We start from the raw sequence: 23,940 nt of genomic DNA on the forward strand, positions 1-23,940 counted from the left end.
GTAAAAGCTAGACACTGCAACGAATCTGTGCAAAGAATAATTAACGTATGTACAAAATTGCAATCAATAATAAATTATAAATTTTAGGTACAAAAAAATCACGTAAATCTTAGTGTGATAAATAATTAATTATTCCCTTTAAACCGTTCAAAATCTTCCACTACATGATAGTTAAATTTATTACGATAGTGTAAACCTACGCTAAGTATATTTAAGACGACAGTTTTAAATAATTGTGCAATAATAAAACTTTACCGTTAGTTTAATTAGCTACGTAGGGATCTATTTTAAACTATCTGTATTAGAAACGATGCCAAATTGTTTAAGTGTTCAATAAAGACATTTGTTAAAATATAAATTTGCTAATATGATTATGTGCTGGTGTTGTTTTCAATGAAGCGCGACATATCTACATTTAGTATTAGATCTCAAAACAAGTGTCAGGGCCAGGGCCAATTCTACTAACAAATTGACACTATCGCAATCGAAACTCAACGCAATCGTTGCCATTCAGCCGTTTTCATATTCTACTAACGCAACGATCCAGTTGCGTTTCGATCATATATCGTCGGATTATATTCGGCATTGTGTCGTAACCGAAATAAATAAGTAGAATTGTCCTCAGTTACGATTAACTGAGATTATTTTTTTTTGAGGAATAATCGAAGTTTGATCGGAATAGAATTGTGAACGTATGGTTACCGTTATAAGTTAGTAGAATTGACTCCCTGTACTGTGCAGTAGTTTATAATTCGATCTAGTCAATTAGGATACCTAAGTAGCTCAACAATGCATATTTTGTGATTTTTTTCTTAATAAATATTGTTGGTTTAAGACATTGTCAGTTTGTTTTGTTGTTATTTGTCCAAATGTAAACCTACCCCATTGGCATCAAACAAGCTCAAAGAGTATACTCCTAGCCTCTCATTACGTAAAGAAATATGAATTTATTTTCCTTGTAAGAAAGCAAAATAGACACAAATTGCATTAGATTGTTGTCATCGTCAAACTATTGCAAGTTACCTCTTTGAATTTTCAAGTAAACAACCTAATTCGATTTATTACGATGTGCATTTGATTGATGTTATTACATTATAACTACTTACTATATGCACATAAAAGAAAATAATAAAACGTAAATTATTTATGTAGTTTCCATAATTTATTTAAAAAACTAAAAAATATTCATGTCACATGTAATTTCAAAAATAAGATTAAAAATATTCAAATAATATTGAGGATGTTTTTTAATTTTTTACGCTGCCAAAGTATTTCAATCATAAATATAAATATAGGGATTTGATTCTATTAAAGCTATGTCTTTTTCGAGCTGACGTAATTCCTGTTCCATTTTTGTTTTTCGTAGAATCTTCGGAATGGTATCAGTCAGCATAGGTAGCTGGAGAAAATCTTTTTGCAAAAGCTGCCAGTTATATTTCAAGTCCTAAAATAAAATAAATAGAGACGTAATTACAATTTTTGGAGTTACTTATATTTATTTTATTATTATAAGAACTTACTTTAAGTAAAGCTTGTCTCTCTTGTTCACTAATCAGTTTGCACAGGCTTTCTTTGTGTTCTTCGGCGTATTTAATTTTGTCAATTTTCTTTTGAATTCGTCTATTCCTGTTTACTAAATATGCTGGCATTTGTCCAAAATCTTTTCTTAAGCAGTATTCAGGAATTTCTCCAGATCCTTTTATCTTTTTTATATGCCCATCTCTAGTGTCTACTAGTCTATAAAAGACATACAAGAAATCAAGGAGGATATGGAATTGTATATTATTACAAAAAAAAAACCACAAGAACCTACCTTGGTTCCACTGGCTTGGGCTTGGTTTTTATAGCTTTTTTAATATTTAACACTTTGAAATTAGTTTTAGGTTTTTCGGGCTTTTTACCTGAAACAGTGCGCCTCGGAACAGGTGGAAGTTTTCCAGACACATAACATTTGTGATCAGATTTCTTAATTGGTTGACCAATACCTTCTCCCTTTTTTAAGAATTGGTCAGGGGGATTTAATGGTGTTTCAGCGTAACCAAATGTTTTCTGAAGCTTTGGTATTTTTAACTCTTTCAGTTGCTTTTCCAATTCGGACTCATATCTAAATGAAAATAATATTAATATTATAAATGGACCTTGTTTGTTATAAAAAAAATACTTAAATAACATATTTACAACTATTTAAGAAAACATGTAAGTACCTAGGAGTTTTTGGCGGTTCTGGTGGAGGTTTATCTAATATTCTATAAATAACTTCATCGTGATCTATAATTTCTACTACAGACATTATTAATATAAATTGATAATAAAATGTTTATGAATTAATAATGTCTAAATTTAACAATCTGTTGTTATGGAAACAATATTTTTCATTCATATATATATTTTTATGATTGCCCTTCAATGTCGTTTCAATGACAATTTTCTGCTGCACAAGAGATCTAAAATTATTAATATGAATTATTATTTAAGACTAAACTACATTGCAAAAACTGTTGAATAAAATGTTTTATCTAAACGAATACCGATATCCGCAAAATATATAAAATGGCAACATATTTCCAAATGTCAAGATACGTCAAACTGATATAGCTGTTGCACTAAATATTTTTAGATATTACAAATTATTGATGTATTAGCTTTGCAGTGCAATTGCGTATGTGCGCAGTAGCCAACTATGTTCGTAAGGCGAGTCCGAAATGGCGTCCAACGATATGGTGCATTCAAGTGCATAGGAGCCGGGTCGCGGACTTTATCAAGCCTTGATAATCTCGATCACGAAGAAAGATTAGATGGTTGTTTGTTGTCGTTGCCGTCTAATGCAAAGGTAGTAATATGTGGCGGGGGTGTCATGGGAGCCGCTGTGGCTTATCACCTATCCAAGCGCGGATGGGGAGCTCAAACTGTAGTCATAGAAAAGGAAAAGTAAGTATATATTTCGACAACTCCTTCATATATTGATTTCACATTATGTAATTTACTTTTTCTTAAATCTTCGCAAGTTATTGATTTTTTCCATATGAAGCATTTGTTGCAAGCATTGTTTTTTTTTTTAAATATATGTTAATATTTAATAACTATACTTATATTCAATACTTATTGGTACTTCAATAGTCATACATTTTGAATGCTGAATTGTTTTATTTAGGTAAACATATTAGCTTTAGAGGAGAATTACAGTAATTTTGTAATAATATTTAATGTATAGTTAAAGGTTTTTTTTCCATAAGTTTATATAATAAATAACATAACAACTATAACACTAGTTGCTATATTGCAAAAATAGCAGATTTAACTAAGCTATTATTTCTACTAATTCTTATATGAGTTGGTATCATCTGAAATTTCTATACAGTCGTGATAATGTACGTCAGAAGTGGTACCTCCACTAAACATTTATGTTTTTAGTAATAATCGCTTAATATAATATATTTTTAGTAATATGATAAATTCATAAACTGCTTATTTGTAGAAAACCAATTTCCAAAAGTATGCATATGGCAATGAACGATGATGAAGAATTAGTCTTGGTTGCTTTTCTTTCTAACAATGCTGACACAATTAAATATAATCACATTCAACATAAATACAGTCAAGTTACTGTCAAGACCAAGTCATTGTTTGACTCAATAATTATTTATTAAATTCAATTACTATATTTTTCTCAGTAGCTCAATTAATTATTATAATAATTATTTAATTTAGCCAATACCAATATGTTTTGTATGTTGTCATGGATTGGATGGCCTGTATGGCAACTTGGATTTGTAGTATGGCAACAATGGCAATGTCATTTTAATACTTGTTGTTTAGATTATTGATTTACCAAGCCATGAACTTAATTTCTTTTCTTTTCTTGTCCTTTGTTCATATATGTTTAAAAATAAAATAAAACATAATTTAATCATATTACTTAATGATATATACATTTAAAACATACATTATTAACCAACAAGAACAAGTAAAACCAGTTAGGTACATTAATGCAAATAACTTGTTGATTTTAATGACAATTAATAAAAACACAAATTAATTTCCTTTTTCTTTTGTTCCTCACTAAGTGACATTGCCGAAATAAGCTATGTTCAATTGGCGCACTTAAAATCGCAGACTTCTTTTCAATAACTTCATACGTGAGCGAAATATCGGTCAGTACTTGACTATATATTTTTCATATAGTTACAATTGCGCATCGCAATTGGTAAACACATTTTTCTGAATCGATCTTTACGTCGAGAAAAGCCGAGTCTGGTATGGGCGCGGCATTTACAATGCACTTTGCAATGCGCTCTTAATGTTTATAGGAGTTAATGACATGGTATACATGATTAATATTTTTTATACCATTATTTAATAATGTCTTTCGGAGAAATAATCCACAATATGAACCAGTATTAAATACCCCTTAAAACTTAATATAATAATTTACATACGTTAAGGTATGTCTCATAAGGATTGAGATTTTATAAATTCTGTCGAGAACAACAATGCTCCAAATAGAAATTAGTATTTTATAGTAAATTTACTTTTACGAAGATATAAGCTATCATTACGCCGAAATTATTTGAAGTGCAAGTTTATACAGGCACTGTTTCGTTACTAAACGCCAATGGTTTATGACGTCACACGGTATATTTTTTACATTATATCTATGTCTTTTTTATCCTAGAAGCTCAGCGTGATGTTAAAGCCATATGCATTAAAAACCAATCGATATGTCATTCGCCATCTTGTCGGCTGTTTCACGAGAGTTAACGTCGAACATGTATGTATATTAGATTCGAGTAGCTACGACACTATAAAGCACATCTCATCGCACATAATTACATATAACCCTTTTTTCCCAAATGGCTTTCGTATACTGTTATTGTTTAAGATAATTTATTTGACTATTATACTATAAAGTAATGAATGATAGCAGTGTTTCAAATGGAAATACGATACAGTGCACTGAAATCTTGTCTTGTAAATAATTCACGCTTATATTATACACAAGTATACTGATTTATCGGTATAATTAACGTTTTTTTTTAATCAGAGTTGGTACAGGCAGTCGGTGGTACTCTTCAGGCCTGGTTGGTGCATTTAAACCTTCTCTCGCACAAGTGAAAATTGCACAGTCTTCAATACAACTATTGAAAGATCTAGAATCTCGTGGCAGACCTACTGGCTGGAAGCAATGTGGATCACTTCTGCTCGCTAGAACAAGAGATAGGATGACTGTCTATAGAAGAATGAAAAGTCAATCAGTGTATGAAATTTCATTCAATTTATAAAAAATCTTAAAATAAAAAATTTATTGGAGCTTATAAATTGAGACCTATTTTATTATCAGACAGATCCTGGGGGATAGAATGTGAGCTCGTTAGTCCTAAAAGATGTCAGGAGATATGGCCTATGCTTAATGTTGATGATGTGCTAGGAGGTCTGTGGATTCCTGGAGATGGAGTTGGAGATACGCATCTTTTTTGTATGTCTTTGATGAGAGAAGCAGTAGCAAACGGTAAGTGCTCTACGGGAATGTTTAATGCTGAGGACAGATCAGATTTTATTGTTATTATAATTTTAGGCGTAGGTGTTATGGAAGATTGCTCGATAACTGCTGTGCATTCAAAAGAAGGAAAAGTATCAGGTATAGACACGACACATGGCTCCATTGAATGTCAATATTTTGTTAATTGCGCAGGCTTTTGGGCAAGGCAGGTATGCTAAAGTTATATATTTTTACTTATACTAATTCGTTATGTAATAGAATAAATTAATAATAATAGAATCTTTTTTAGATCGGACAACTAGCAAAGCCTCAAGTTAAAGTACCATTATTACCCTGTGAACATTATTACCTTCACACTAAACGCATTGATAATTTAGATCCGATGACTCCAGGTAGGCAATTAGATGAATTGAACATCTTATTTACGAACTATGCCTCACTATATTACTGCATTCGTTGAACAGTTCTCTTCGAACTTCGAACCAAGTCACACTAAGTCACAGTCGCGTGATTACAGTTTTCATGATTATTTATGTCTTTGTTACATTCAAAACCTTTAAACGAAATTTCATTAATGTTACTTTGATTATATTTATATTTGTTTTTTTTTTTAGTTGTCCGCGATCCAGATGGTTATATATATTTACGCGAAAGGGATGGGTGTATATTAGCAGGTGGATTTGAACCAATTGCAAAACCTGTCTATGAAGAAGAAAGTAAATTACGTTTATAAGAGTTAGTTTCCAAAATGTTGCGATAAATATTAATCAAATTTACAACGATTGTTTGTTTTTCCAGTAAGAAATGCAGAGCAAAGATGCGTTTCGGAAGATTGGGACCATTTTCACGTTTTGCTCCAAGAAATAATTAAAAGGGTACCGAGTCTCAGTCAAGCCGTTTTGCACAAGTTGTGTAATGGTCTGGAAGCGTTCTCACCGGATTGCAAATGGATCGTAGGGGAAACACCAGAGGTACGTTATTTGAGATACTGGCTGGCGGCTAAGAGCGTATAAAATACATATATAATATGTTTTATTTTCTTATTTCTTATTTTCCATTTTGATACTAAGATGCCTGCATTTATGAATCGTGTTTGTGTTCCTTTATTCCACGTCAATCAAATATTTTATCTATGTTAGTAAATATTGGTACAGAGAGCAGGAAGAAGGAAAGTGTGAAGATTGTTTTCGTTCCGGCGATACGTTGGATGTTGCGAAAATAGCGGTAATAAATGCGGTTCTTCTACAGCATGGCTAAATTCGTATCATCGAACGTTTCGAGGGGACACCCATCGACTACACCTCCACGTCATCGACAATGTTAGCGATAATATTTCTTGTCTCGGTTATTTTATGTATATTTTTTTCTTTTTGTGTTGTCTTTTAATTATTTTGTTTCTCATATGTAACAGGCATTTGAGAAATAAAATAATCAGAATAGTTCGACCTTGTTTTTCTCTTCTATTAAACTATTTTTTTTTTTTTAATAATTATATTGATATAATATTGAAGAAAAAGATTTATTTAGTGATTTAATAATTATAAGTTTGGTTTGTATAAATTATTCCTTCATCATCCTACTGAGTTTTTTTAAACCCAACAAAGTATTTTATTGGTAGCTACAGTATTTAATTTAGTAAGTTTGACGTAGAGGTCAATTGAAGTATCTTTAGCTTCTTTCAAATTATTATTAAGTAGTATATATTTTTATAATTTGTTTTGAAGAAGCAGGTAGCTAATTGTGCTTCCTGGATTTGATATATTTATAAAGTTAGTGCTTGTGGAAATCTTACGAACAAAAGTATGATAGAAGATAACCAATTGACTTAAACAATGGTAACATACTTTCATGATACTATCATTCGTTAACATAGACAGACAGATGAAGCGATGGAAACTGGAACTGAAAGGAAATCGTTGCACAACTAATAATTTGGTGACAACCGAAAAGACCTCCTAGAAATAGTTACGTAGGTAACCATTTTTAGGTGGTTTTTTTGGTTGTCGTCAATAACAGACATCTGGATATAAGAACTTGAAGAATCTACTTTATATTTTGTTTTTGGATTTCAAGAAACTTATTCTTACAATATGTACAACCCTTAACAAACACTTTTGCTTTTGATGTGCGTATATATATATTTTTTTTTTGTTGTGTTCTTATATTCTGACTGTTTCACGATTGGTCTTATTCCGTGCAATGTTCGTATCATTCGTATCATCGAACGTTTCGAGGGGACACCCATCGACTACACCTCCACGTCATCGACAATGTTAGCGATAATATTTCTTGTCTCGGTTATTTTATGTATATTTTTTTCTTTTTGTGTTGTCTTTTAATTATTTTGTTTCTCATATGTAACAGGCATTTGAGAAATAAAATAATCAGAATAGTTCGACCTTGTTTTTCTCTTCTATTAAACTATTTTTTTTTTTTAATAATTATATTGATATAATATTGAAGAAAAAGATTTATTTAGTGATTTAATAATTATAAGTTTGGTTTGTATAAATTATTCCTTCATCATCCTACTGAGTTTTTTTAAACCCAACAAAGTATTTTATTGGTAGCTACAGTATTTAATTTAGTAAGTTTGACGTAGAGGTCAATTGAAGTATCTTTAGCTTCTTTCAAATTATTATTAAGTAGTATATATTTTTATAATTTGTTTTGAAGAAGCAGGTAGCTAATTGTGCTTCCTGGATTTGATATATTTATAAAGTTAGTGCTTGTGGAAATCTTACGAACAAAAGTATGATAGAAGATAACCAATTGACTTAAACAATGGTAACATACTTTCATGATACTATCATTCGTTAACATAGACAGACAGATGAAGCGATGGAAACTGGAACTGAAAGGAAATCGTTGCACAACTAATAATTTGGTGACAACCGAAAAGACCTTCTAGAAATAGTTACGTAGGTAACCATTTTTAGGTGGTTTTTTTGGTTGTCGTCAATAACAGACATCTGGATATAAGAACTTGAAGAATCTACTTTATATATTGTTTTTGGATTTCAAGAAACTTATTCTTACAATATGTACAACCCTTAACAAACACTTTTGCTTTTGATGTGCGTATATATATATTTTTTTTTTGTTGTGTTCTTATATTCTGACTGTTTCACGATTGGTCTTATTCCGTGCAATGTTCGTATCATTCGTATCATCGAACGTTTCGAGGGGACACCCATCGACTACACCTCCACGTCATCGACAATGTTAGCGATAATATTTCTTGTCTCGGTTATTTTATGTATATTTTTTTCTTTTTGTGTTGTCTTTTAATTATTTTGTTTCTCATATGTAACAGGCATTTGAGAAATAAAATAATCAGAATAGTTCGACCTTGTTTTTCTCTTCTATTAAACTATTTTTTTTTTTTAATAATTATATTGATATAATATTGAAGAAAAAGATTTATTTAGTGATTTAATAATTATAAGTTTGGTTTGTATAAATTATTCCTTCATCATCCTACTGAGTTTTTTTAAACCCAACAAAGTATTTTATTGGTAGCTACAGTATTTAATTTAGTAAGTTTGACGTAGAGGTCAATTGAAGTATCTTTAGCTTCTTTCAAATTATTATTAAGTAGTATATATTTTTATAATTTGTTTTGAAGAAGCAGGTAGCTAATTGTGCTTCCTGGATTTGATATATTTATAAAGTTAGTGCTTGTGGAAATCTTACGAACAAAAGTATGATAGAAGATAACCAATTGACTTAAACAATGGTAACATACTTTCATGATACTATCATTCGTTAACATAGACAGACAGATGAAGCGATGGAAACTGGAACTGAAAGGAAATCGTTGCACAACTAATAATTTGGTGACAACCGAAAAGACCTCCTAGAAATAGTTACGTAGGTAACCATTTTTAGGTGGTTTTTTTGGTTGTCGTCAATAACAGACATCTGGATATAAGAACTTGAAGAATCTACTTTATATATTGTTTTTGGATTTCAAGAAACTTATTCTTACAATATGTACAACCCTTAACAAACACTTTTGCTTTTGATGTGCGTATATATATATTTTTTTTTTGTTGTGTTCTTATATTCTGACTGTTTCACGATTGGTCTTATTCCGTGCAATGTTATTAATGAATTAACATTCTTTCATTTAAAGTTACTTTTTTTGATAAAATAGATGTTCAACTATCATGTCGCAGCTGGAATGAAGACAGTCGGAATATCAGCAGCAGGTGGCGTTGCCGAAGCCACGGTTGATGAAATCGTCGACGGATACACGAAGTACGATATGTACGAGCTTGATATCAATCGGTTCCTTGGCCTTCATAATAACAAACGTTTCTTAAGGGACAGGATGAAAGAAGTGCCCGGTGAGAAAAAATACCATCTAATGTTCGCCTACTTTTATATCCGAATACATTTATAACATTTACTTATCTCGTTTATATGATAGGAGTTCACTACGGTCTGCCTTATCCATTCTACGAGTTCGAAATGGGACGTAATCTAAGATTGTCGCCGATTTATCCGACCTTACGAGACAAGGGCGCAGTCTTCGGGCAGGTTATGGGCTACGAGAGACCGACTTGGTTCGAATCTATTGGTCAGTAAATTCACCTTGGTAAATCATAGTACGGTACTTGTACATTATTATATGATTTCAATCCCCACGTCACGCTGTCTAGATAAAAGCACAGCGACTCCCGACATCCCTCAGCCGTTCAAGATAGCTCATACGAAAACGTTTGGTAAACCACATTGGTTCGACACGGTGCAAAGAGAATATTGGGCTTGCAGAGAAGCGGTCGGTCTCGCAGACTACTCGTCTTTTACAAAAATCGACCTCCAGGTAACTAAATTGAATGCGAGATTAATTTGGGCTCAGGATTTCGGTTAATGTCTCTATAATTTATTTGTTTTAGTCGCAAGGCAATGAAGTCGTCGACTTACTACAGTACTTATGCTCCAACAACGTGGATGTTCCCGTCGGAAGCATCATTCATACTGGAATGCAAAACGAGCGAGGCGGTTATGAAAATGATTGTAGTCTTGCGCGAATTACGGAAAACCAGTAAGTCTATTCGAATTAACAACAACAAAATCATAAATTATTATCATCTATACTAATTTTATAAGGATGAATAAAGGCTAATCTGACATCATCTGACGACCAATCCTTCAAACGCGAGCGATCCCGCAGGCGACTATTAATATTATATAATCCTAACTAAAATTATAAATATGAATTTGACGTTTGTTTAATTGTTACATTTTTACGTCTTCACTACTCAACCGATCATCACGAAAGTTTGCATACATCTTGTCATGGATACAAAAAAGGACAGCGCAGTTAGAACCTACCTACTCACCCAAACAGTAAGGCCGCGAGTGGTAATTAGTATTATATAACGCCTCGCCTTATTGCCTCCGCTGGTGACAGGAGGACTTGTTCTTGCCACCATCCCATGCCGTCATGATTTGCACAGTTACTATTTTTTAATTTTTATTTGTGTATAGTTAAGGCCTTTGCGTTAATCATTAATATGTAAATAAATATAATAATTTATTTGCAGCTATATGATGATAGCACCAACTATACAACAAACTCGATGCAAAGTGTGGTTAAAGCGTCACTTACCACGAAACGGAGCAGTTACACTGTCTGACGTCACATCAATGTATACCGCCATTTGTATTTTGGGACCGTTTACGCGAAGTCTCCTGTCCGAGCTCACGGATACAGACTTATCCCCTTCCAACTTTCCATTCTTTACGTTTAAGGAACTGGACGTAGGCTTGGCTAATGGAATTCGTGCGATGAATTTAACTCACACTGGTGAACTAGGTTATGTTTTATATATACCAAATGAAGTAAGTGAATGATTTCGACTTGATAACAATTTATTTTATGCTGAAGTATCTTTTAGTAATTAATATCGTGTCTTTTACAGTTCGCTCTACACGTATACAATCGATTAATCACGGTTGGAGAAAAGTACGGTATAAGTCATGTAGGATACTACGCTACACGATCCCTGCGAGTCGAGAAGTTCTTCGCTTTCTGGGGTCAAGATCTCGATACTATGACGACACCACTCGAATGTGGTCGTACTTGGCGTGTCAAATTTGATGTAAGTAATTTATTATTTTACTGGTAATTGATAGTAAGGCGTTGTTGAAAATTAAGCCAAAGTAATTAGACTCACGAGGCTGTCGATTGGTCATTTGATCATTGATTATTTCTAATTTTGATATATATTTTATTAGAAAGATATTCCATTCATTGGTCGCGATGCTTTACTTCGTCAACGTGAAGAAGGGATTCGGAGGCAGTACGTGCAGCTCCTGTTGACTGATCATGACCATGAGTTAGACCTATGGTCATGGGGCGGCGAACCAATTTACCGAGATGGCAACTATTGTGGACAAACAACCACTACTAGTTATGGATTTACATTTAAAAAACAGGTAAACATAAAAATAAGCCTCTTTTTAAAGAAAAGAAAATGTACAGTTGATTCAGACTTTCCATAAAACATGATTCTAAACTCTACCTATACTCCATTCCTTGAGTGGAATTCCTAGAGAATCAAATACTCTTACTTTATTAGTAGGCACTAATGAAGTGAGAGCATTTGAACGCGCGGCTAGAAATAGATACGAATCCGGCCTTTGAGACCATCCTAAGAAACGATTTGCTTAATGAAGGTCAAGGGGATTAACCAAACAATACACAAGAGCAATTTATTTTGATTCGTGAATTGCGTTCAGATATCTAAATTCTGCTTAATTCATTATTATATTTTGTCAACATATCTACTCGTGATGATTTTATTAATTTATTGAATGAATATTGTGTTACTAAATTTAAATATTAATAATTTTTTAGGTGTGTCTCGGTTTCGTTCAGAATTTGGATGAAGATGGTGTACCTCAAAAAGTGACTAATGACTACGTATTAAGTGGTCATTATGAAATTGACATCGCTGGAATACGGTAATAAACATAATTATGTGAACAAAAGCTTACCACAAGGTTGAAGGAAAACGTTTTATAACAAGCTCTAATTGATCTATTGTTATAGTAATATACGTCGGATTATATGACCCGCTTCCTTTCATTTGCAAAAACTTTTTTTTACAAAACTTGTCGAAGACTTTAAAATATAGGTATCTTTTTATAAAATATGAAAATAGTACATATGGGTAGCATTTCATAAAAACCCAGTATGCATGTAATGTCCAATTTGTAGACAATCCACATGATGAAATAAGTTTTTCAGTTCAGTTTACTCAGTTTCCGGTTCAAATTGCATGTATATGTAATCCAGTTATAGATAATCGCATATAGAGATACATTATTTATTCAATAAGAAAAACCCTTTGTTTAGATATGCCGCAAAAGTCAATCTTCATTCTCCTAACTTACCCACAAAGTATCCTGATAAAGAACGGGACGTTTACCAGGCGACTAGAAAACTGCACGAATCTAATCAGTTCCTGGGAAGACATTATCAACCGTAATGTTTTAAATAAAATTGTTACTTTTATTTATTGATTGATCATATTGTATTGTTATGTATATATATCAAAAATCTCCTTACTGATATAAAAATATAGAACAGAAGTTAAATGTTGTGAATTAGATATATTAAAGTTAGGTTGCATATATTTCGAATCATGTAATTGCATATACAATAATAGCTATAAATAAAACAATGTATTCTAAACAGCAATAAAACTAGTTTTGTTACCTAATTATTGTTTATTTTGCACATTAAATAACCTAGTAATTAAAAAAAGGAAAAAATATATATTATTATCTCAAATTGTAGCAGTATTTTATTTTATTTTATTCATGTGGGCTTATTTAAAGTAAATTAATTGTTACATGGCATGAACCATGCATAGAAATAAAACTTACAGGTGGTTATATTTGAATTTAAGATAAATATTTTTTTATTTACAATCCAATTAAATGTATTATTTACAAACACCAGGTACTAAAATAAACCACAATATATAATTTAGAAAAAATAAATCAATTAAAAATGTTAACCTTATGTAAAAATTATAATCAATATATATATTTAATAGACAATAAAAATTAAAGTATTTTTACAATTAAATTTGAGTCATTCCATAAGACTTATACTACTTGTTATTGTATAATATTTATCCTAAATAAAGTTCCTACTTGTTCACAGACACAAGTATAAATGTTTTTTTAGTTATCACTTTGAACAGTGATAACCAAATATGCAGTTTATCCATTTTAACTGCAAATAAATTAGAAAATAATTTAATGTTCAAAATGAGCAGTATAATATTTTATATTATCATCTAATATAAGATATCAATTGGTAATGTAGATCTTAAACTTACTTTGTATTCAGATACTTGAAGTTTAATAATAAAATTCAGGACTACTTGGTACAATAAACAGTTCCTACATAAATCACATCACTACGCTAACAATTTATAAATAATAATAACTATTATGATTTGTTCTGACTGATTTCAGTCACCGTGGCCATTCCAAGAGACAAAATAGCCAGGACATATTATATGTGTCCTGGCTATTTTGTGCACAAATAAAAGTGCTCTCTCATAATGTGATGGGACAGCAATCCAAAATATCCAGAAAGAGATCAAGCATAGAAACCAACAGCTACATTGGCTTCTTAAGGCACCAGAGTTTAAGTTGCAGCAATTGGGTGGCTTCTGAGAATATATCAAGACTCCAGGCTTTAACGCAGGTCCTCAGGAAATAACTATATGTCACAAATAGCTAACATTGTAATGTTTATACAAGAAAAGTGTAGTTTTATCATATTTTGAAATCTGTGCAAAAATTCCCAACTATAGTTTGATAGCATATATTTCTAACATCATTTAGTTTCATCAGCATGACACTGTTATAATATAACAGTATATTATAAATGTTTTAATGTGAAATTATCATCAAAACTAAATTATTCAATTTCTAAATATTATTGTGCTATTACTAATAATATTATGGTTGCCAATTAATTGCTTAGAAGTTAAATAATTTAGCAAAATATTTCATTGAAAGTCTTCCAAATTGTTAATTGTGTAAGTAGTGGACATCGTTGGCCTCCTCAATCTTTCTTTAATTACATCACAGGGTGACGGGGTGTTAAAAGCGAACCTAATAATTCTTGTTGGATATATTTGCCTTAAATATGGTGCAGCGACTGGTCGTAATCGTGATGTCACAACTCTACCAAAGGAAGAAGCTTTATTTCTCTTGAATTTTTGTTTCAGTATATATGACATATCTGTTGTACATGGTAGCAAAGGCTCTGGAGTTTTTGTTTTTTCCGGTTCATCATCATCACAATCTTTAAAATTCAATTTAAACAAAGACTCACAAGAACTGCTATTACTAAGAGTTTCTTCATCATGTGAAATAAAGTTAGGTTTGTATGGAGTTTGAATAGCTTTCATTAAGTCTATTACTGTACTATTTTGTTCTTCTATTTGAAGTTGCTTCAATTCTTCTTCTAACTTAAGCTTTTCTTGTTTTTGTTTTTTTATTTCTTTAGCTTTGAGCATATTTGTTACTTGCTGAGCTAAAACATTTACAATGGGGCTCTCACTCGTGTCGAAAGGTGATATTGGAAATCTGCGAGGTGGTTGCGAGAGTAGCGAAGTTTCTGAATTACTTTCAAGAACATTGTTGAATGGATTATTTTTAATGGTCTGATTACCAGTATCTTCTCTATTGTCTTGTACGCTGGTTTTGGATAAATGGCTGTCTACTAGTGCAAACAAAGAAGAATACACTTTCGAATCTGTCATGGTGATAGTTATATTTATTTTACTGTTTTTAAGAACAACTGTATTCATTAAAACTAATCGATATCGTGATAACAAAAAGAGCACAGAGAATTGTATCACTACGTCCAAAGAGAATAGAATAAATTAGAATCATCAGTCTTTTGTTGTTGTTTAAGGATTTTTTAGCAATTCATAACAGGTAAAGATCTTTAGCCATACAGCCAGTAGTCTATTAAAATGCATTGAGTTCAACGATACATTCCTTGCAACACATGATGTTAAATGCAATGACAACGATATTATACAGGTAAAAGGAATAAAAACTTTTTAAAATCATTGTGCTAGGAGCATATATTTAACAAGATTAACAAACAACATGATCTTCGAATTTAAAATATATTAGTTAAAATGCAGATAGTAGATTTTCAAAGCCTATTTTTAGTATCTTCCAAAGGATCAGATTAAATATGATGGAGTCTATTTTTACCAACTAAGAAATTTGATATTCAATTACGATGGGTTATTTACAATATTACTAAAATATGCCATCATTTTATTCAAATATGAGAAATAGTAAATTCAGTCCCAGTCCGATGAGTAGAACGTGATCTGGGTGTTGTCCAAATGAAATTGTGTGATGCATGAATTATAAATTGACTGCGTAACCTTATAACCATAACAGAACAGTCGTTGGTGTCGTCAGTCGGTCGAGAACATTTTGGGAAACATAAATCTGCCTATCTGGGCAGTGCTAATCTGCCAAGATTAGGTAATCCTCAGGAGCTATAAACAGTGATTGAATTTTCATTGTTCTTCTCCACAATGTGCTAAGCAGTAAAGATGTGGTCTAAATAATTCCTGGAGCACGTACCGTCGTGGATCTTGACAATTCTTAAGAAGTTCTTATGTAGAAAGAAAAGGTTATTTAATAAGTAATTTTTAAGGGGATTTTGTCACCTATCTGAGAAAACAATTTTTCTCCACGTCACTCCCCTTACTTCTTCTACGTGTTGCCTGTCTTCCTTTTTAAGGCCAAAATCCTGCTTTAAACGTCAGTCAGAGCTTTGCATTATTTAAGCTTTTCTAAAAAGTCTCAGGTTTATAATAATAATCATTTTTAACTTGCGATCAAACACGTACGATCCCTGATTTGGTTCAATCGGTGTTATTCAAAGGACTTTTACTTTCGTTTAGAAATCTCCTATAACCACATAATAGTGTTGGTTCAGAGAGTGCGGAAAAAGAACAGCCTGTTCCGCCTCGTGCCTTGATTAGATATTTTCTATGTAACGGAATTTTCCAACTCCTTTCTCACTGTTACTGGTTAATTATATGCCTCTGTTGTCTTAATATGCGTACTTAACTTAAGCGATATTGTTAATACTATGACACCTAACAGTACGTTAGCGAATGGAATTAATTAATTAATTTGCAGAGAGGACGCTACGTCACGTCCCAGAATTCCCAATTCCTTTGTCGTCTCTTACAACATTTATGGCTTTCCATAAATCTGCCTCATCTCCTTCTAAAGTTTTAATCTGTCCGGCACCCCAAGGCAAAAAGACACCGATGTTGCTAGAATTTTAAAAAACAATAATTTGACAATGACAGTGACAGTTGAGTATAGAGTAGTGATGACTGGAGACTGGAGACTGACAAATTGACATTGAATTGCAAAAACTTCAATTAAATTTATGATAGTGACATTTAGAGTATACACTGTGTTTAAGAATAAGTTTACTTGCTTTAAATTCGTTTAGAATAATTTAAACTTTACACATAATATGTTAAATAATTGAGTTGCTATGCAATTGAGTGAATCTTTAAAGAGAGACCAGTCGCATTGCGCTCGCAATGCCAGGCGCAAAATATGAACAGCTGTCGTTAAAGTCTGATGCCGACGAAGACGTGTTTACCAGTAAACCCAAAGGAAAATGGTCTGATATATGTTTTCAAAAAAGCCTTCTGTCGCTAGGATTAATATTGCTTTATTTTTCTTTATCCATTGGGCTTACTTTCTATCAGAGATGGTTGTTAAAGGTTCGTAAAACGTTAAATTTCGATAAACTAATTACTCAACCTAATATTGCGTATGAAACCAAAAATAAAGTATGTTATGAAAAACAATATGTAACTTTATTAGTGTACCAAGTAATTTTCACTATAAATTTGAGTGTTCTGTATGTTTTGTTATCAATTTATGGCCTTGATAATTATAATCCAAATTGAAGCTGACAATTTGTATTCATAGATAAGGTGATAGACATTAAACAATAAAAATATTTATATTTTTTGTAAATAACAATGCTATTTTGACTTATTAAAACTGTTTTTAATGAATAATTAACAAAGATTTTGATCATAAAATTTTTATCCAACAAAGCTCAACAAATATTATAAAAAATTTGAATGGTGGTTAAATGTTTTTGATGATCATTATAGAAAAAAAAAAAACATTTAACCTATTGAGATAATAACAAAAAAATAAAATATTGTTTTTGTACTGTTTCAGGAATTTCACTTCCCCCTTACAGTGGTTATGTACCATTTAGTAGTCAAATGGATACTCTCAGTGCTAGTGCGTTTGATACTGTATATGATTACTGGTACACCACAGCTGATGTTGTCTTTTATCACATGCCTGAGGTCTGTGGGACCTACTGGGCTCGCTAGTGGTATAGATGTGGGATTTTCAAATTGGGGTCTGGAACTTGTAACAATTTCTCTCTATACAATGACTAAATCAACAACAATTATATTCATACTTGGATTTGCTATTCTCTTAGGACTGGAAAAAAAGGTATATTATTTTTTCCTACCATATTTAATATGTTAATTCTTTGTTGTTTTATATATTTTATCAAAAAAGTATTTATTAATTTACAATTGGATTGTTGTCGAAATGTTTATGAAGTGAAGCTTATTTGTTTGCATAATTATTTATCTTGGTTATTTGCATTGATGATTACCAATGATATAGATGATTGCCTGAGGAGTTCAATGTGTCGAATATATTTTATGAAGTCTCTTTATGGTTACAATGATTTTTTTATTTATTTTTTTATTAAATATATATATTATATTTATGGTTACAATTACTTATTTATAAAATAAATAAATTATTTTTTAATAATATGTTTTGTTTCCAAGTTGTTCAATGTTGCTACCTTGCTATTACTTTAACCTTAATGTTTACTCAATTTTCTGCTTGGCTGCATCATTATGCTGTTACTTTGTTGATTACAAGGATAAATAGTGTTTTACCACATTTTTTCAAGTTTGTTTCACTTCAAAATAGTGTTTTTAATAGTGAATAATTTTCGTTTGATAATGAAGCAGGCTAACTAATAAAACATGCTAACTTGCTCTTTCCATGTGGTAAAATAACCCATGAATAGATAGGCCTGTATACTATTAATAGAATTGTTGACATTGCAGGGGATTTATAACTTACCATGAAATGTACACACAACATATTTTTTCATAAACATACTATTTGATTGTGAATGTTCTTCAAATATGATTGAATATAAAATAAGGAATTGTTTGAAAAATGTAAATATTTCTATTTTTCAACTTTACAAAAATCAACAAATAAAGAGTATTCAAGAATATATGTTTGTTGATGTTTTTAATAAAGTTACTTAATTAATTTTACATTTCCTACTAATGTTGATGAGATGAGATGAGATTGAGATGCTCTTTATATGACATTCTTAAGATTAGATTTGTAAGCAGTGGCCTTGAAGCAAGCTTGTGTGTTTTGTTTAAATGCTGTTTTGCTTTGTGAATGTTATATTGTTGTTGTCCGGAAAATTTTCAAAGTAACAAAAATGCAAAAATTGTTATTATATTGATTAAATTGAATTTCTATAAATATATAATTACTTGAATGATTTGATCATTGATGTAATATTTATTGAATAGGGAAATAATATATTTACCATTTTCCTTAACTCTTTACTTCGACTATTTTATAGGAGAATATGTAAAAGCAAATTATATTGCCTTGTTTGTAAACAAGTAAAATATATTCAGATAACTTACAATCATAAAACTACACCAAGAGATAATATTGACTACATAGAAGCATGTTAGTAGTTTATACATGTTTATTTTATATGTTTTACTTAAATGTATGCGAAAGACTAATTTACTTTATATATATATTTTTATAATGCTATGTGATATTTCTTTGACGTGGATGCGAATGATGTTTATGAGCTCATTATTATGCAACATGCGAAAACTTCATCTTATGTAGTCACTGCTAAATTCATATATATTGTTTATTAAGTACTAAGCGAATACAATAATTATTCAGTATTAAGCCAGAAAAAAGAATTAAGCGAATAAATCTTGCACTTGCTGCTTTGATGAATTTAGTTTACATTAATTTGCTATTATATAAACTACACAGAACTAAGCAAGAAAACTTTAGAAATAAACTTTTTATTTCAACTTTGTTTTGTTCAAGAGATTTAATTAATTTTATTATGTCTGCCTACGAAGTACCTTTGCTTAATTAATGAAATTATGTATATGTCACCGTAAAATTGTTAATACTGTTAGATTATAATCGTATCTCGCGAGATTGTGAACCGTCGAAAGATTGTTAAGCGTAACATACTGGTTACAATTTAACGCATTATTTTTCGGTAGATTATAATCTATCGATGTAAATTTCAGTTAAATTATATAAACTCTAACCTAACCTAACCGTAATATTATGAATTATCGAAATTGTATATGTTTTATTGTAAGTGGAATAACCGTTCAACGGTATTTAGAATTTTACTGTGATATATTTACTGCGGAGTCATCTGATATGGCGATAACATTTGACTACATTTATTAATTTAAAGTTTATTTTACTTATCGTTATCTAAATGTATTTCCAATGTGTTGAAGAGAAGATTCAAACAAGTTATATTTTTCTTATACTATTGATTGGTTCGCCAAATATAATTTAAACCAAATAATTCTTGAAAAAAATTGAAAAGGATTGTTGGAGTACCAATTTCCTTCCAAAATTGTTTATACCTATGGTATTTTGACTAGCTGATACAGTAATTAAAATTGGCGAAAATTTCTATTTCAAGGTCAAATCTAGAAAAAATATGTTTATTGATTTTTTTTTGTGTGAGTAATTGTTAGTTTTATTGCAATAATAATATATATTTTTTCCATTTCAGTCATGGTCGTTGGTTGGCATTGTGTTCATGATATCAGTTGGTCTGATAATGTTCACATACAAGGCAACACAGTTTAATCTTCTCGGATTTAACTTCTTGCTCCTCGCGTCGTTCGCGGCTGGTCTCCGGTGGACCTTCGCTCAGCTACTAATGCAGAAGTCTAAACTTGGTCTCCACAATCCCGTGGACATGGTGTTTCACGTGCAACCCTGGATGTTCTTATCGCTACTTCCTTTCATGATAATGTTTGAAGGTTGGCAATATTCTAATAATACTAATATAAATTTAGTTTATTTGTTTAACTCCTTTTGGAAATCAGATTCTCCTAATCAGATTGATATGGAATTTCACTTTATATTCAAGAAGGATGCAGGCTAGATAACATATATATGTAGTTTATTATGTTGTATATTCTTAAAATGCCAAAATATCCCAAATAAACAATTCGACAATGAAAGAAAAAAAGTCGATCATATTAAAAATGTCACAATTCTTAATTTTTTATTTTTAGTTTATACCTAAAACTGCTATGGTACTATAAACGATAACTTTAGATAAATATTTCTCACTAGTACTTTCAATAATTTTAAAAATAAATAAAATATTCATTATAAACGTTATTTTGAAACTATTTTTTCCATTAGCTTCTAAATGGTGAAAGAAATGCTTCCTGTTATTGTAGCCCTAAAAATATTTATTTCAAAATAAAATTAATCATTAATTAACAGTACTCGTTACTGTGTTACATATGTACTCTGAGCTATAGTCATATGTGCATATGTAAGTTTCATATCAACAGAAGTAGTAGTTTTGCATTACACCGAAAAAAAACAACTTGAAAGTTTCCTCTTTGCAAAAATAATATCGTAATTTAATATATTAAAAGGTGAACTATAAGGATAACAAATAACACGAATATAACTGAATCTCTCGTACAAGATGCTTTCAAGGTCACAACGACAACCTGCCCCCTTAGTTTATTAAAATGAATTTAGGGCTCGCGCTTGTCACTTAACTGACGTATTACTTACTTACTTTACTTACTTATTATATATTAAGCCGACGACTACCTCGTCGGGCTAGTGTCTAGCTTATGAGGCTGAAGATTTCGAGGATCTGCCTTCAAATCGCGACTAGCTTAGTTAATGGGTTTTTCTGTCAATAGTTTCTCAGTAGTGGCACGAACTTTACCGTAATCTTTTCTGGTCGTATCGTGTATTTTGAGGGAATAGAGATTGCTCCTGTGTTTGCACACTGCTTTGTCACTACAATATCTGCTCAGTCGCTCAGTCTCTGCTGAGACTAGCCGTCACAGCTGATATAGGTCAGGCATCATCATGATACAATAGGTTTCACTGTACTAATATATTTTTTTATTTATTAATTTTTACGATATATAATTGTGCTATAACTATTTATATAAATAAGCAGTTCTAGTATTAGGTGTTACGGTACAGAAGAGGTGATAGTCAATAGATTTAAGAACTTATGTAGACAATACATGGATTTCCATTCTATACTCTTTCCTATTTACTATTCTTAATGTACTTTATCTCGTAATTATAGTCTAAAAAGAAATTTTATTTATACAAATCAAAAGAGTGAAAAATATTGTTATTATGCACCATTTTGATCAACTTGTGGGTGATATTTATATTATGATTTTTAGGTTTTAAGTGTATCGACGAATTACTCAAACTCTCACCCGAAGCATTAATGCCTACGATACTTAAAGTGTCCGTGGGGGCGACGATAGCCTTCGCTATGGAAATTAGTGAATTCCTAGTCGTCACATACACTTCTAGTCTCACGTTGTCTATCGCGGGTATATTTAAGGTATGATATTACTATTATTTAAATACAGAGTCGGCCTAACGGCTATCTCATATGGTAATGGGGTTCGCTCAGTGGTCGTTATTCGAGCTTAGCCAATGTTGAAAATTTAATGAACACGTAGTCAAATCATGTAGTCTAACGTATGTTGACACAATTAAAAAAAAAGAATAACAAAATGGGTTGACAAATAAAGAAGAAAAAGTTTCAAAACTGTTTTGTCTATGGTTTTGAGAGTGACAGATATGTAACATTTAAGGCCTTAAAATATAAACCAACCCTACACTACCAACTTTGAAAGTGTAGGAGTGACTAGTATTTATGCTGTGCCTTGATTTGGCGATATAAATGTTTTTATGTAGACACTTATTATAACCGTACGAACCAGGGATGGCTGGAAGCTTGGGTTGCAAAAAAAAAAAAGACTGGTTAATTTATTCGCGGTATTTCTCGGGAGCAAAAATATTTGGTTTGATGGAAGTGATGGCTTCACGTCAAGTCACACGACAAATTTGGAAATAACTGCGAATTGAGTATCACTCATTTTTAAATAAAAAAAATATATAATTTATAAAAAAATATAATTATTTTATTATTTCAGGAAATGTGTATTCTAGTCTTGGCTGTAGAAGTGAGTGGTGATCAGCTCAGTTCCATAAATGTAGTCGGCCTGGCTGTGTGTCTGCTTGGTATAATCGGCCACATCGTCCACAAGGTACTCGTTATAAAAGCTGTAGTTGGCACTGTCAGCGCTATCGACTTCGAGGACATGGGTAGACCCAGAAAACTAAAGTCAAAGGAGGAGCACCACGAACCCTTATTAGACGACAATAAATGGCAGAATGTGGCCAGCGAGGAGAGCGACTTCGACTCCAATGTCGTTCTTTTCGAAGTTTTGCAAAGGAGGGATGGAAAATGATACATATTTATAAAAAGTATCGCTTGTTTATTAGATTGATTGTTACTTCAATGTCCACCGTTTCAATCGAGGCGAGCGAGCTCATATATATTAAGTATTTTTATACAATTCATAGTATTTTTATACAAATGATGATATTTTAACAGATTCCTCGTCAATACGGTCACGTAAGGTAAACAGTAACCGATTCACGCGTCGTTCGTGTGACAGGGAAAGGATTGATATTTATATATTTTTAATTGAGAACGCATTTAAGTGACTCCGGAACTTTAAGTTTCATTATTTTGTTTATTTTGACATACAAAAGAGAAAAGAAAAACAAAATTAATATAGATAATAAATTATACAACATTAATTTACTAAAATATTACTATTTTATCTGTCTGTCGTAGAGTTCGCTCGTTTGATACAGATTGTTTTTTTTTAATAGTAACAACCAATTCTCCATCAATGCAAAAATAAATGTTAAAATAAACATTTTGCAAGAAAAGTTATAGAAATGCATTTAATAGCACGTGTTCTATTTTATAGCAGTTTATAAAAGTTAGCAAAGAGAATTTATTATTATGTTATTATTTTTTTCGTACCTTATATTATTTACTTTTATTGTGTGACTACTGATTGTAAAAAAAAATTACATTCCAAATTTAAAATTACTTTGTCATGACTTAATTTATCTCATAGATAATTTGATTCTGTTTTATGTCTACA

The 23,940-nt window shown here is 31.2% G+C and overlaps 4 protein-coding genes across 6 annotated transcripts; 2 read left to right on the forward strand and 2 right to left on the reverse strand.

Moving 5' to 3' along the window:
* Positions 1 to 1,267: 1,267 nt before the first annotated feature.
* LOC113401070 (enkurin) lies at positions 1,268 to 2,351 on the reverse strand. Its single transcript, XM_026640797.1, has 4 exons — positions 2,205 to 2,351; positions 1,814 to 2,104; positions 1,521 to 1,737; positions 1,268 to 1,444 (listed from the first exon to the last, which is right to left on the reverse strand). Exons 1-4 carry the CDS (start codon positions 2,288 to 2,290, stop codon positions 1,274 to 1,276), a joined length of 765 nt encoding a protein of 254 aa, XP_026496582.1. The 5' UTR covers positions 2,291 to 2,351; the 3' UTR covers positions 1,268 to 1,273.
* A 234-nt stretch (positions 2,352 to 2,585) lies between these two features.
* On the forward strand, positions 2,586 to 13,236 carry LOC113400805 (pyruvate dehydrogenase phosphatase regulatory subunit, mitochondrial). 3 transcript variants are annotated; one of them, XM_064220321.1, is made up of 17 exons: positions 2,800 to 2,928; positions 4,673 to 4,768; positions 5,042 to 5,254; positions 5,343 to 5,506; positions 5,573 to 5,706; positions 5,787 to 5,889; positions 6,112 to 6,213; positions 6,296 to 6,468; positions 9,657 to 9,849; positions 9,933 to 10,082; positions 10,165 to 10,328; positions 10,402 to 10,550; positions 11,053 to 11,350; positions 11,431 to 11,610; positions 11,747 to 11,947; positions 12,369 to 12,475; positions 12,870 to 13,236. In XM_064220321.1, the coding sequence occupies exons 2-17, from the start codon at positions 4,719 to 4,721 to the stop codon at positions 13,000 to 13,002; spliced, it is 2,514 nt and encodes an 837-aa protein (XP_064076391.1). In that variant the 5' UTR covers positions 2,800 to 2,928; positions 4,673 to 4,718; the 3' UTR covers positions 13,003 to 13,236. The 3 variants fall into 3 exon arrangements, with proteins under 3 accessions (XP_026496261.1, XP_064076391.1, XP_026496269.1); XM_026640476.2 differs by lacking the exon at positions 4,673 to 4,768 and having other exon boundaries at positions 2,586 to 2,928; XM_026640484.2 differs by lacking the exons at positions 2,800 to 2,928; positions 4,673 to 4,768 and having other exon boundaries at positions 5,339 to 5,506.
* Positions 13,237 to 14,070: 834 nt separating this feature from the next.
* On the reverse strand, positions 14,071 to 15,424 carry LOC113401086 (uncharacterized). Its single transcript, XM_026640820.2, has one exon. The coding sequence runs from the start codon at positions 15,349 to 15,351 to the stop codon at positions 14,545 to 14,547; it is 807 nt and encodes a 268-aa protein (XP_026496605.1). The 5' UTR covers positions 15,352 to 15,424; the 3' UTR covers positions 14,071 to 14,544.
* A 1,500-nt stretch (positions 15,425 to 16,924) lies between these two features.
* On the forward strand, positions 16,925 to 23,259 carry LOC113401076 (solute carrier family 35 member C2). The gene is made up of 5 exons (XM_026640809.2): positions 16,925 to 17,322; positions 17,795 to 18,082; positions 20,478 to 20,730; positions 22,147 to 22,313; positions 22,912 to 23,259. The coding sequence occupies exons 1-5, from the start codon at positions 17,137 to 17,139 to the stop codon at positions 23,227 to 23,229; spliced, it is 1,212 nt and encodes a 403-aa protein (XP_026496594.1). The 5' UTR covers positions 16,925 to 17,136; the 3' UTR covers positions 23,230 to 23,259.
* Positions 23,260 to 23,940: the final 681 nt, after the last annotated feature.

The sequence above is a fragment of the Vanessa tameamea genome, chromosome Z (genome assembly GCF_037043105.1).
Source record: "Vanessa tameamea isolate UH-Manoa-2023 chromosome Z, ilVanTame1 primary haplotype, whole genome shotgun sequence".
NCBI classification, from domain to species: Eukaryota; Metazoa; Arthropoda; class Insecta; order Lepidoptera; family Nymphalidae; genus Vanessa; species Vanessa tameamea.

Coding starts and splice junctions, on each gene's coding strand:
- LOC113401070 (XM_026640797.1), bottom strand. CDS start 2,290: ATGTCTGTAGTAGAAATTATAGATCACGATGAAGTTATTTATAGAATA. Junction 2,105..2,204: donor GAACCGCCAAAAACTCCTAG/GTACTTACATGT, acceptor ATTTTCATTTAG/ATATGAGTCCGAATTGGAAA. Junction 1,738..1,813: donor CCCAAGCCAGTGGAACCAAG/GTAGGTTCTTGT, acceptor TGTCTTTTATAG/ACTAGTAGACACTAGAGATG.
- LOC113400805 (XM_026640476.2), top strand. CDS start 2,681: ATGTTCGTAAGGCGAGTCCGAAATGGCGTCCAACGATATGGTGCATTC. Junction 10,083..10,164: donor GACTTGGTTCGAATCTATTG/GTCAGTAAATTC, acceptor CACGCTGTCTAG/ATAAAAGCACAGCGACTCCC. Junction 12,476..12,869: donor ATTGACATCGCTGGAATACG/GTAATAAACATA, acceptor CCCTTTGTTTAG/ATATGCCGCAAAAGTCAATC.
- LOC113401086 (XM_026640820.2), bottom strand. CDS start 15,351: ATGAATACAGTTGTTCTTAAAAACAGTAAAATAAATATAACTATCACC.
- LOC113401076 (XM_026640809.2), top strand. CDS start 17,137: ATGCCAGGCGCAAAATATGAACAGCTGTCGTTAAAGTCTGATGCCGAC. Junction 17,323..17,794: donor ATCAGAGATGGTTGTTAAAG/GTTCGTAAAACG, acceptor GTACTGTTTCAG/GAATTTCACTTCCCCCTTAC. Junction 18,083..20,477: donor TCTTAGGACTGGAAAAAAAG/GTATATTATTTT, acceptor TTTCCATTTCAG/TCATGGTCGTTGGTTGGCAT.